This window comes from Pelodiscus sinensis, chromosome 18 (genome assembly GCF_049634645.1).
Source record: "Pelodiscus sinensis isolate JC-2024 chromosome 18, ASM4963464v1, whole genome shotgun sequence".
NCBI classification, from domain to species: domain Eukaryota; kingdom Metazoa; phylum Chordata; order Testudines; family Trionychidae; genus Pelodiscus; species Pelodiscus sinensis.
In genome coordinates, this window is record NC_134728.1 from 30,127,204 (window position 1) to 30,140,020 (window position 12,817).

General features: G+C 51.8%; 1 protein-coding gene across 14 annotated transcripts in view; it reads left to right on the top strand.

The window, feature by feature from the left end:
- The window catches only part of EPB41L1 (erythrocyte membrane protein band 4.1 like 1), a 168,091-nt gene that overhangs the window by 147,971 nt on the left and 7,303 nt on the right, over positions 1–12,817 (top strand). For all 14 annotated transcript variants that reach the window (XM_075901379.1, XM_075901384.1, XM_075901382.1 and 11 more), the window contains 6 exons: positions 300–410; positions 1,784–1,864; positions 2,142–2,204; positions 3,632–3,727; positions 6,379–6,459; positions 10,900–11,016. In XM_075901379.1, the coding sequence (XP_075757494.1) occupies positions 300–410; positions 1,784–1,864; positions 2,142–2,204; positions 3,632–3,727; positions 6,379–6,459; positions 10,900–11,016 (549 nt within the window). The remainder of the gene's footprint in view (positions 1–299; positions 411–1,783; positions 1,865–2,141; positions 2,205–3,631; positions 3,728–6,378; positions 6,460–10,899; positions 11,017–12,817) is intronic.

A 12,817-nucleotide genomic window follows, 5' to 3' on the forward strand; every position in this document is an offset into this window, starting at 1 on the left:
GTGATTGGGTGCACTATGGGTGATGCTGGTCCCGTGCTGTGTGTCTCTCAGGGTAAAGAGGCCTGTAGTGATCCAAGACAGGGACCTTGTAAATGCATCGCAGGCCTCCTGGCACCCATGGCTCTTCCCAGCATGCGTTGCCGGGTGCATGAACTGCGGGAGGAAGATACTAAGATGTGCAGTTCAGGGAAAGGGGAGCAATTCAGCACATATTAAGATGCTGTTGCATTTTAACCAAGCCCCAGGAGCCAACACAGTTTCACGCAGTCTGTGGCTGACTTGCTGTGTTCCCTCTGCAGTCATCCGTTGTGAAAACAGAGACTGTGACTGTCAGCGCCGTTGCTGGCACGAAGAAGGCGGAACCAGAGGTCTCTGTGCACCAGAGGGTCACCACAATGGAAACAACACAGGTGATTTGCCCCTTTGCACTTGCTGAAGTGCACAACACAGCCAATCACAAAGTGCACGAGGCAGCAGCTTTGCACCAACGTGCTTTCTACAGAGCCTCAGTCTGGAGTTAGCAAAATCCACAGACAAAAGCAAATCATGCGGGTTCTTTCTGCCCAGGCCACACCAATGGAATGCATTTCTGGGGCCTGAGCTACACCTTAAAGCCTAGCCCCATTGTCCACACCCCGTGGGATGTTTGTTAGGCCAACCTAACCGCTCGTACACGTAGGGCTAGGTTGACCTTGGTGCCACCACTCGGAGAGGTAGATTTCCTACCTTATGGAAAACCTCGTCTGTTGGTGTAGCGTCAGTGCCACAATGGCCCAGCTACAGCACCGCAGCTTAGCCGCTGTAGTGGAGACATACCCTTAGATCAGGTGAGGATTTTAAAATGTGCTGGTCAGTTTGGTGAGGCTTCTTTTTAATCCTGTAAAATGCTAGGCTGCCTCAGACCGGATCAGAGCATGGCAAATTACAGCCTGTGGGCACATCTGGCCATTGGACCCTTCAGGCCGCGAAGCGGGGTTGGGACAGACTTGGGAAGCAGCGGTGGCCGGTGATCCGGCTGTCCAGGGAGGATAGCCCCTGGCCCTTCCCCTTCTGCCCTCCCTCGCAGCCTCACCCCAGTGCCTGGGTGGCGTGGTCGCAACCCCGTCAGCCTGGTGCTCTGGGAAACACGGACAGAGGGTGCGGAGCTCTTCAGGGGCTTATAGGCAAACCTTATCCAGGCTTATCCTTACTGCTTGGCTGCTTCCCCAGTACTGCCCCCGTAGAGCTCCCATTAGTCTCCCTCCCCCCACCTCAGTAACTCCCTTGTAGAACCCCCCCCCCCCATGCAACAACCCAAAGAGCCCCCTCCCCCACCTTGGTAACAGCCGCATCCATACAATTTCCGTACCCAGGCCAAAAGGTTTGCCCACCCCTAGACTAGATGGCACAAAGACTCATGAGCTCTCTCCTTCTCTAGAGACATGAAATCAAGGCCCCATCCCCCTCCTGGAGGTTAAAGTACCCATTGCACACCCCCTCGCTCTCCACCGCACATGCCCCGCAAACTCAGGATTTGCATCCTCTCCTGAGCAGGTGTGCAGCATTGCTGTGCATTGCTCTCTGGCTGTGCTTGGGTGGGGGCAGATAGTAGCAGCCTGTGGTTTGCATTCCTGTTCATTAAATACATGGCTCCAGGCTAGTTACTGCCCGTCTGCAGCTTCAAGGCAGTTCTGCGGTTTCCCTACCCCCAGTGCATCAGCAGCAGACCAAGCGCTCCTTCCTAGCTGGCTCGCTCCCCGGCTGCATCCTCGCACACTCACCTGGTCTCCCCTTCCCTTCGCAGGTCGACAGAGGCACGGCGGGCGGAAAAGAGACCACAGCCACGTCCCACGTTGTCACCACAGAAAGCGTCTCAATGGCCGCAGTAAGCAGGTGGCTCTGCGGAGCCAGGCCGACTTCCCCGGGGGCCCTAAGTGGTGGCGTCTGATTGAGGCCTGGGTGCTGGGGGAGAGAGAGCAGCCCTGAGCTTGGGGGGGAGTTGGGAATGCTGGTCCATTGGGGACAAGGACGGAAGGACACTGTCCCGGTCCCTGAAGGTTCCAGCAGATGAAGGGAGAGGCCTGCAGACCCGCCCAGAGGCAGGCAGCAGTCTGTCCTGCTTGTGCTTGTGCCAGTGCTCCAGTGTAATGTTGTTCCTCCAGGATCACTGCGCCAAGCCTGGGAAGGGGACGGGCCCCGCGGCCGAATTCCGCTCCGTGTCTCCGGTGAGTTGAGAGGCTGCTTCCGCTGCCCAGGTTTCGGTGCTGGACAGAGGCCCTGGGCTGCGGCAGGAATGCTGCCTGGCGGGGAAACGCCACCCCTCTGGGGCTGGCCCTGGCCTCTACCATTAGGTTGCCTCACCTGCTGGCTCATGCACCTGCTGCTTTACCTTTTCCTGGCCGCAGACACCCTCCTTCCGCTGGGGACGGGGAACACCAGCTCCTTCAGCGGAGGGAGTTCTGGGGAGCAGGAGAGAGGACAGGCTGCCTTCCCGGTTGCCTAAGGGGTGCAAGGCAAGGCAGGGCCAGTCTGCCACTGGGGCCTCTCTATTGCCCCAAACAAGCACACGCTGCACAGCGAGTGGGAGGGGAGAGCTCCCGAGGCTAGCTCCTCCGTCAAGCAAAGCTCTCATTGACTCCAGGGGAGACCTGCTTGAGCAGCAGCACGCAGGGCTTGGTCTACTATCACCAATGGCATGGACCCTGGAAGGCCAATTCTGTGCTCCAGATGCAGACCTGGGCTCTGGGGGGTGATGCTTGGCTTCCATCAATGCCCATGGGCAGCAATTTGCAGGATCAGGCCTTTGGGCTGCACTCTGTGTGTTAGTGCTTCCCCCTTTTGAGTACTGGTAGGTGGGGCAGGCCCAGCCCGGAGCTGCCCCTTGCACCAGTCAGTCGCTGAGCAGGGCCTGTGTCCCAAAGCAGCACACACACTTGAGATGCCTGCAGCTGAGAAAAGGGGGTAGGTGCACCTGGGCCATACGCTGAGCCCAGCATTGCATCTGTCCATAACTCTTCTGAGTCTGGAGATGGGACCGGAAATGCAGAGGACCGGAATTGTGGTCCTCGCTGCTCCATCAGCTGTTGTGGCTGCTCTGGAGACAGCTTGTCCCCACAAAACCACTCAGACTGGTTGTAAGCATGGTACAGCCTCTCTCTTGCCTTGCACACCCGTCCCCCCTCAGCACAGCAGACAGACAGTCTGGCAGCCAAGCAGCTAGCCACAGGCTGACCGGCTGAGTGAGCCTGGCCTTGCTGAGCCCCATGTCTCTCTTCTCCTTTGTCATCTTCCTCTCCCCTCGTGGGCTGGCTCCCCATCTCATCCAAGAAGGGCAGGGTTAGACTCAGCTAGCCCCGGCTGGCACAGCTCTCCCTCTGGTTGCACTCTGGTGGGTGACCCAAGCCCTGTCTCCCAACCTCCCCAGCACAGCACAGAGGCAATCTAGGAGCAGCTGGGGAAGACAGTGTGCAAGAGAGAAAAGGAATAAGAAAGAATAGGGATGGTTGAATGATACATCTTAAGAGCCAGGGTGTCGTAGGCATTTTGGCATCTCCCTGGGCCCACACTGATAGCACATGGGGAAGGGGCAGTCCTTTCAGGGCTGCCCTTGCCCTCGGTCCTGTTGACACAGATCTTCCTTGCATGTTCTTAGATCACCAGCAGCTCTGCTGGGAAGGAAGTTCTCACCAGCATATTTGGTGCCACCGCAGAAACCCTCTCCACCTCCACCACTACCCATGTTACCAAGGTAAGGATGATGCCGGCACAAAGTCAGGAGAGGGGCGTTGCTGAAAGTGCACCTTGTTGGCAGGGAAGCTGGTTCCTTTGGGGGTGAGAGAAATAGCACTGCAGATTGTACAGGAGCAAATACACACTAATTCAGTGGTTCTCAGCCCAAGGCATATGTACTCCTGGGAATTCGCAGAGGTCTTCCAGGGGTGCATCAGTTCATCTTGATATTTGCCTACTTTTACAACAGCCTACATAAAAAAGCACTAGCAAAGTCAGTACAAATTACAATTTCATAGTGTATGTCTACACAGCACAGTTATTTTGAAATAACAGCCGTTATTTCAAAATAACTTTACTAGCATCTACACAGCCAAACCGCTATTTCGAAATTAATTCAAAATAGTGGAGCGCTTATTTCAAAACTGGTAAACCTCATTCCACGAGGAATAACGCCAATTTCAAAATAGCTATTTTGAAATAAGTGCTGTATAGACACTTATTTCAAAATAGGGGGCCTCCAGCCCTTCCCAGGATGCCCTGGTGGCAACTCTGGCCTCAAACAAGAACACTCCTCTCCCTCCCTCCCCCCCTCCCCAGAGCCCTTAAAGTGGTTGACTTCGGCCACAGTGCCTTTGCCAGCTCCAAGCCTGCCAGCCTAGAGCCAGCCAGTCACTTCCTCTGACTCAGTGGCCCCAAAACATGAGTCAGAAAGCCACTGGCAGTCAGCCCTCCACCGCTCCCCAGGAGCAGTCTGCCAGCTCCCAGGAGCCTTCCAGGATGCCCCCAATGTCCATGATCTCCACACTAGACAGAGGAATGCGGCCGTCTATGGCAGGATAGCTGCCAGCCTGGCCACCAAAAGCCACTTGCGAACCCAGGAGCAGGTTCTCATGAAAATCAAGTTGGTCCGGCGAGACCCCCAACCTTGAGGCCTGAGCTTCCCCTCCCTCTTCTTCCCCTTGCTTCCCACTTCCAGCTCCCTCCTCCCAGGTTTCCCCCTCCCCTCTCCCACTCTCTCTCCTTCCCTCTCCCACCTCCTTTCCCCAGTCTCACCAGAGTTTCATCCCCCCCCCCCCAGTTTTGTTAAATAAAGAGAGTTTGTGTTCATGAAAATATGTGTATTTTATTTGACATCAGGCAGGGGGGCTAGGGATGGGTAAGTGGAAGGACGTGAGGGAGGAATGAGGCACAAGCCCCCAGTGGGGCAGACCAGGGAGGCTCTTAGTGCTCCTCAGGGTGGAAGCACTCCCGCAGGGCCTCCTGGATACTGACAGCCCCCCGATGGACCTCCTGGATGGCAGCCTGCAGAAAGCGCAGCCAGGCTCACAGCAATATGTCCAGGAGAAGCACCAGAGTGCCCAGGGGCAGCTCTGGCTCCATGTTGCAGAGTGCTGTGGTATCCTGAGTGAGGGCAACCAGAGCACGCAGAGACAAAATGCTTTGCTGTCCCTCATTGAGGTAGGCAAGCAAGTAGGGAAAGCTGAGAACTGGCTTTCCAGGGTGGGTCTCTTTAAGCACAGACCTCAGATTGCCTCAGGCAGCAGCCACACAAAGTAACTCCTGACCTGATGCCCTGCCAGACCTGGTTCTGGCCGGCCTTAAATGCGATTCAGCATCCACTCAGTGTGGACGCGCTATTTTGAAGTGCATTTTGTGTGTAGATGCGTTATTTCAAAATAAGCTATTTCGAAATAACTATTTCAAAATTAGATATTTCGAAATAACGCTGTAGTGTAGACAAACCCATACAGACCCAAGCCTTGTTTATACTGCTTTATACACTACATGCTGAAATGTACATTCAATGTTCAGTTCATTTTTTTAATAATTATATGTTAAAAACGACAAAGTCAGCAATTGTAACAGGAGCTGGGACACTTGTATTTTTATGTCTGATGTTTGTAAGCAAGTGGTTTTTAAGTGAGGTGAAACTTGGGGAAGGCGAGACATATCAGACTCCTGACAGAGGGAAAGAGTCTGGAAAAGTTGAGAGCCCCTTCACTAATTGGAAACAGGAGATGCATCATCCCATAGTGGCCTATAGCTCAAGCCATTTACCTGGCAAATGAACACTTTAGAGTCAAAGTAAATGTGTTGTATATTTATATACATCAGTGCCAAATCAGATCTACTAGGCAAGGGGGTATTTTGCCACCAAGACGGCAGGGCAGAGAGAAATGTTCTGGGCCAGGTTGGATTTCTAAAACACTCGGCATTACCTCAGCTCCCATTGCTCTCAGCTGGAATTGGGAGCAGAGTCTGGCTGGTGCTGAGCATTTTTGAACATCCCACCTAATGCAAAACCAATGAAGAAAGCCATTGCCAAACCCAAGAGCCCTTCAGGGACAGCCACCCATGCAGGCGCCCACTACTGGGGCAGAAACACGTCTCTTGAGGTGACGCACAAGGAGAGGTGGGGTCTCCGATTCAGTAGCTCATGTAGGACCCAAACCATGTAGGGCTTTATGGATCAACTACAGCACCTTGAACTGCACCCCCAAGCGAACAGGAAGCCAGTGCAATCTGTGGAGCACTGGGGTACTATGTTCCCTTTGGCCCTCCCCACAAAGCAATCAGGCTGCTCTGTTCTCAGCTCGCCGAGTCACCTGTCTAGTGTGTGAGACTCATCCACTTTGTGGCATCATCCTGCTCCCTTTTCCATTCCAGACTGTGAAAGGAGGCTTTGCAGAGACCAGAATAGAGAAGCGGATCATTATTACGGGAGATGAAGATGTGGATCAAGACCAGGTAGGAGGGAAACCTGTGGGAGGCCATTCTGTATTGGGGGACCTTCAGTGGTGGTTCTTTCCTGCACGCACTTCCTACTCTGCTGTGAAAACTCATCCAGCCACTGCCCCGCTGTCACTGAGAAGGGTCATTCTCTCCAGGGGATGGAAGAGGGGATCAACTGGGGTAGAGGCTCTATATGGGTACAGCAAGCTCTGCACTCACAGCAAAACTTCTCTCTGTGCCCTGAGCAAGTGACGTGAAAGTTAGAACATAAGAATGGCCAGACTGGGTCAGACCAATGGTCCATCTAGCCCAGTATCCTGTCTGCTGACAGTGGCCAATACCAGATGCCCCAGAGGGAGGGATCACAACAGGTAATCCTCACATGATCCAGCACTCTTCCCAGATGTAGCTAACAGCTTGGATTGTGAATGCAGCGTAGCCACTGGGGATGCAGAGGTGTGATTAAGAAGAGATTCTAACCACAAAAGGACAGAGTGGATTGAACACATAAGCCAAGCACAATTCAAAAGAAATTCAAACAAGAGAACATCCACACTGCCACCACAGGTGCAAATGGTACCTGTCCAAGCTGTAGGCTATCTAGGTCACTGAATAGAACTAGATAAATTAATAGAGGTTAGGTCCATCAGTGACTATTAGCCGGGATAGGCAGGGATGGTGTCCCTAGCCTCTGTTTGTCAGAATCTGGGAATGGGTGACAAAGGAGGGATCGCTTGATGATTCCTTGTTCGGTTCATTTCCTCTGGGGCACCTGGCATTGGTCCCTGTGCAGGATAGGGCAGATGGATCTTTGGTCTGGCCCAATATGGCCCTTGTGATCTTCTCTTGTTATGTAATATAACAAGTGTGTGACTGCATGGGCTTCAGTGTTGGTTGTACAAGCAAGTATGTATCCAAGGGAGTCAGTTGGGTTTGTGCAACCCAGTCTGAAGTCTGCGCTTGCAGGGGTGTATCTACATAAGCTGTAAAGCATACCTCCGGCTGCATTATAGACAGACTTGGAGAGTCACGTTGGTCAGTTGGTTGGCTGTTTATAAACAGAAGTTTCTTATAGCTGCAGCTGAGATTTGCATATATCAGCAAACGTGGACTTTGTATCACCCTCTCTCTGGAGTTTTGCTGTAGTCTATTTCACTCCAACTGGCTTCCATTGGATGTATTCGTAGTGTTGAAGCTCTCCAAGGTCTTTGTGCATAAGTACCAGAGAGTGACACAAGTCTCTTAGGGTATGTCTATACTACCCTCCTAGTTCGAACTAGGAGGGTAATGTAGGCATACCGCACTTGCAAATGAAGCCCGGGATTTGAATTTCCCGGGCTTCATTTGCATAAGCGGGGAGCCGCCATTTTTAAAACCCTGCTGGTTCGAACCCCGTGCAGCGCGGCTACACGGGGCTCGAACTAGGTAGTTCGGACTAGACTTCCTAGTGGAACGAGGTGTACCGGTAGTTCGGAATAGGAAGCCTAGTCCGAATTACCTAGTTCGAGCCCCATGTAGCCGTGCTGCACGGGGTTCGAACCAGCAGGGTTTTAAAAATGGCGGCTCCCCGCTTATGCAAATGAAGCCCGGGAAATTCAAATCCCGGGCTTCATTAGCAAGTGCGGTATGCCTACATTACCCCACTAGTTCGAACTAGCGGGGTAGTGTAGACATACCCTTAGATAGAAGAGCTGGGTTCCAGGTTCTGATACAGGACAAGCTTCCTTACTTTTTTTATACCATTAAGAAAACCTTAACAATACAAACTACCCAAAAACTAAATGTAAAAACAAAGTTATTTTCAAAGGAGCAGAATCTAAAATATGATCTTATTACAAAGAATTACGGAAGTACCGCTGCTAAGGGTTCAGTGATGAAGACTCAGAGGTTCTGCATCCCTAGCTGAAGAAACCGGGCAATAGTATTTGAAAACTTATGGATGACAGGAAAGGTGCTGAGTAACTAGAGAAGGGTCACTGTGGCACTCATCTTTAAAAGCAGAAAAAGGAGGAGCCAGAAAACTACAGTCCAGTCAGCCTGACCTGGATACCTGGGAAACTATTGGAGCAATGAATAAAACATTCAGGTTCTAAATACCTGGAAGATGAAGAGGTGATCACTAGCAGCCATGAAGAACAAATTACGCCAAAAAGTTTGAGTTATTCCTTTGGCAGGATAACTGATTTGGTGGCTATGGGGAATATGATGGATATAATCTACCAGAACTTCAGCAAGGCTTTTGACACAGTCCCACATGACATTCTGATAAGTAAGCTGGAGAAATGCAGGCTAAGTGGCAGAACTACCATTGAGTGGATACAGAATTGGCTAAACAACTGCGAACAAAGAGTAACTATGAATGGAATGATGTCAGATTGGAGGGAGGTCTCAGTTGGGTTCCACAGGGATACGTTCTGGATCCTGTGTGGTTTGACATCTTTACTAATGACCTGGATGTAGGAACAGAGAGCATACAGATCAAATATGCAGATGACACAAAGCTGGGGGAGGGGTTGCCAGTACTCCAGAGGTTATAGCTAAAATTCATTGGGATCCTGAGAAATCAGAGAAGTGAGCTACAGACAACAAAATGAAATTCAACAAAGACAAATGTTAGGTGCTATGCTTAGGGAAGCAAAAACAAATATATTCATACAGAATGTAGGGTAACTGGCTTGGCAGCAGCACTGAGAAGGATCTGAGAGACATGGTGGATCGCATTCTGATCATGAATCAATACGATGCTGTTGCATAAAAGAAAATTCACTTTTAGATTGCATTAACAGTGGTATAGCATGCAAGTTCTGGGTAGGGATGTAAGCAAGTAGTTTAGTCAACTACTCACATTCCCCCTCTTGCTGCCTCTGATACAGATGCAGCCGAAGCCAGTGCTAGAGGGAGCCAGCTTAAAAGCCGGTTCCCCCCAGCACCGTCTCTGCAGTGCCACCTGTCCCCCCTGCCCGCCACTCTGCTGACTCTATCAGAGGCCACAGTGCAGGGGCAGGGTAAGGACCCATGACCAGCCTGGGCCACCGTGGACAGGAGTCAGTCCCAGCTCGTGCTGGATCCAGGACCCACTCCCGCTGTGGCTCTGCAATTTAAATGTAGTAGGGGCCAGAGTTGTTGACTTGAGTCCCACAAATTGAACTCGAGTCCAACTTAGGTCGCCTAGGTGACTCGACTTGAGACTCAACTCGGGTTCATTGCTTGTGACTTGAGACTCGACTTGAGACTTGCTAATTTTGTTAAATTGACTTGGTGAAAAATTGTCCGAAAATGCTGATATTGATGTCTTGTACAAAAGTGACTTGACATTTTTTAAATTAAGACTCGAGACTCGACTTGAGACTTGAACTGTAGTGACTTGAGACTCGACTTGGACTTGACAATGACGACTTGAAGACAACACTGATAGGGGCCAGGCTACCTGCATGCCTGGCTCTTACTACATTCAAACTGCAGAGCCACAGCAGGGGTAGCTCCCAGACCCTGCATGAACCGGGACTGAGCGCTTCTTCCCTTATCGACTAATCATGTAGTCCATAAAAATTCTGTCGACTACACAATTAGCCAGTTACCCATCTCATAACATCCTTGATGATAGTACTTTATTCAGTGCTGGTTAGGCTCCACTTGGAGTACAGTGTCCAGTTTTGGTCATCAGCATATATAAAGGACATAGAGAAATTGGAAAGGATCCGGAGGCAAGTGACAAAGATGGCCAAGAAGTGGAAAGCAGCCATGTGAACAAAGGCTGAAAGAAGTAGGGATATTTAGTTTGGAAAAGAAGAGGTGGTGGTGGGGGGCTGACAGTTGTCTTCACATATTCGAGAGGCTGCCATAAAAAAGATGAAGAAAAGTTGTTCTTGCTTATCACAGAGGACTGGACAAGAGGCAGTGAGTTCAAATTACAGTATAGCAGATTTAGATTAAATTTCAGGAAAAACTTCCTACCTGTAAGATCAGTAGAGGGGGAGGTTGTAGAAGGTTATGGAAACTTTCACTGGAGGTGTTCAAATGGCCTTTTTGTTCAAAAGGAGGCAGGAGCCTTCTGCTCTGTGTGGTTTAGCCACAACAAATCCTGCATCTAACCTGAGGGTTAGACTAGATAATCCTTGAAATCCCTTCTATGATTATCTAGAAAATCTAGACAGCAAAGAATCATGAATCGGGCATCCTAAATGATGTTACAAATCCTTGGTCAGCTACTGGACAAGATGTGCTGTCAGGGTGGGATCTCTGTATTTGGGTTTGTAGGGATCGTTACGCTTCTGAGAATTCAATCCAAACCCAGTTCCTTGTGTGTCCAACTTTAACCAGGAGTCATTTCACATACACTGAGCCCCTTTTTGGGCATGCTTGTGGCTTGCTCCAGAAGTAAGCCATATGTTGGCTATTAACAAAAGATGCACTTGATGTTGTGGTAAATACTCTTGACATTTTTCTGGTTTACAGGCATTAGCTCTGGCAATTAAAGAGGCAAAACTGCAGCACCCTGACATGCTGGTAACCAAAGCTGTGGTGTACAGAGAAACAGAACCATCTCCAGAAGAAAGAGACAAGAAACCTCAGGTATAGTAATTACAAAGTACAGCCCCTCTCAGAGGTACATACAGGTTACAATATAGGCAGGGCATCCTCCATTGATGCAATATAGTAGCATTGGTGCAATAAACCATGGTACTATCTGGGAGTCCTTCACGGCTGTGATTCATAGAAAACAACACAGGCAGAGCCTCTCTCACCACAGATATGATAGTAGGTGATGATACAGGCAGAGCCTCTCTCATATTGTAGTTACAGCTGGAAAGAATGTAGACAAGAGCCATGAACAGTTTATTAAAAGGCTGCTTCTAGGGCAGCCTTTGAGATGTGCTATGGAGACTGCTTAGCTGGCCAGTTATCCTGGCTACTTGCAAAGAATCATGAGCTTAGTGTTCTCTGTCTAGAGTTGTCACATTGACTGTTCCAAAGGCCATACTTGAGGGTCCAGTTTTTATCCCATTTCTTCAGCACGGCCCCTCCTTACTTCCAAAGAGCTTCAGATTTCTTTTCTAGAAACCCTCTGTCAGTTCTCTTAATTGTTTCCCCAGTGTGGAGTGCTTCATTCATCTTCCTTTTTAGACACTTTGGCACAGATTTTCAAAGGGCTTCCAAAAATGGCCATGGGACCAAGATCACTTGCAGATGGACACTGGACTGCCCTGCCCAAAGGACTGGGAATGGCCCATAAAGCCTTTCACCTCTCAGTCCCCAGCTCATGTCTAGCAGAGGTTGGCTGAGCACTGCATTGCAAGTGCCCGTTCTGTGGTAAATTGAGGACGTTAGTCTCCAGGTTCTGCCAGACTGCTACTGTCAGGGCCGGCTCTGTCTAGGCACCAGCAAAACAAGCAGGTGCTTGGGGGCCACATTGCCAGGAACAGCATTCCGGCCTGCAGGAGGAACAGGGTGGCGGGGAGGCCCCCAGATGCTGCTCCGAGTTGGGAGCCTCATGCCCGGCTGCTCGGAGCCTGCGCCTAGCCCCGGGGCACTGGGAGGGCAGGGCGGGGTGGGGCACTGGGAGGGCAGGGCACCTGGCCCCGGCACAGGGCAGCCCTGCTTGTGATGCTGAGCCTGGTGGGGCAGGCCGGCCACAGCCATAGTGGCTGCTCCTGGCAGCCGGCTCACTGGAGCGGAGTTCATTGGACTTGACGGGCGCTGGGGCTCAGCCGCGGCGGGCTCCATCCCCCAAGCGGGGAGCCCCACGGATGCTGTCCCGAGCTAGGAGCCCCACTCCCAGTTGCTCGGAGCCTGCGCCTGGCGCTGGGAGCTCTGTCTGGACAGCCCCGAGGTGTGGCCCCTGTGGGGAGGGCGGTGTGGGGCAGCCGTGGCTGGTGAGGCTGAGCCCGGCGGCCTCTTCTTCACCTTCGTGAGTGTGGCCCCCCCGCCTATGTGCCCCTCTCGGCTGGCCACCCCCCCTCCTGTGCACTCCTCCTCCCCCTGCCCTCCCTACCTGTGTTTTCTTCCCCGCAACTCCTCTGACTGTGAACCGCCCCCTTGCCCAGCTGTCCCCCCAGCCTGTGTGCCCCTGCCCACTGTCCTGCGACCCCCCCCCCCCTCCACCTCTCCCCTCTCTTCACCTCCCCAGCTCGGCCTCTGCCCAGAAACCCCACCTCCTGGCCCACTGCGACCCTGCTGGGATGCTGTCTCCTCTTCTCTCCTCCCCCCGCCTCCCACCTGGATCCCCATCTCCTGTCTGGCTCTCTAAACAATCCTCCCACCCCATACTCTCTGGGCTCTGAACCCTCCCCCCCCACACACATACACCTGCCCAGGAACCCAGCCCCCTTGTGCTGTGTCCCGACAACCTCACACCTACCTGGGACCCAGGTAA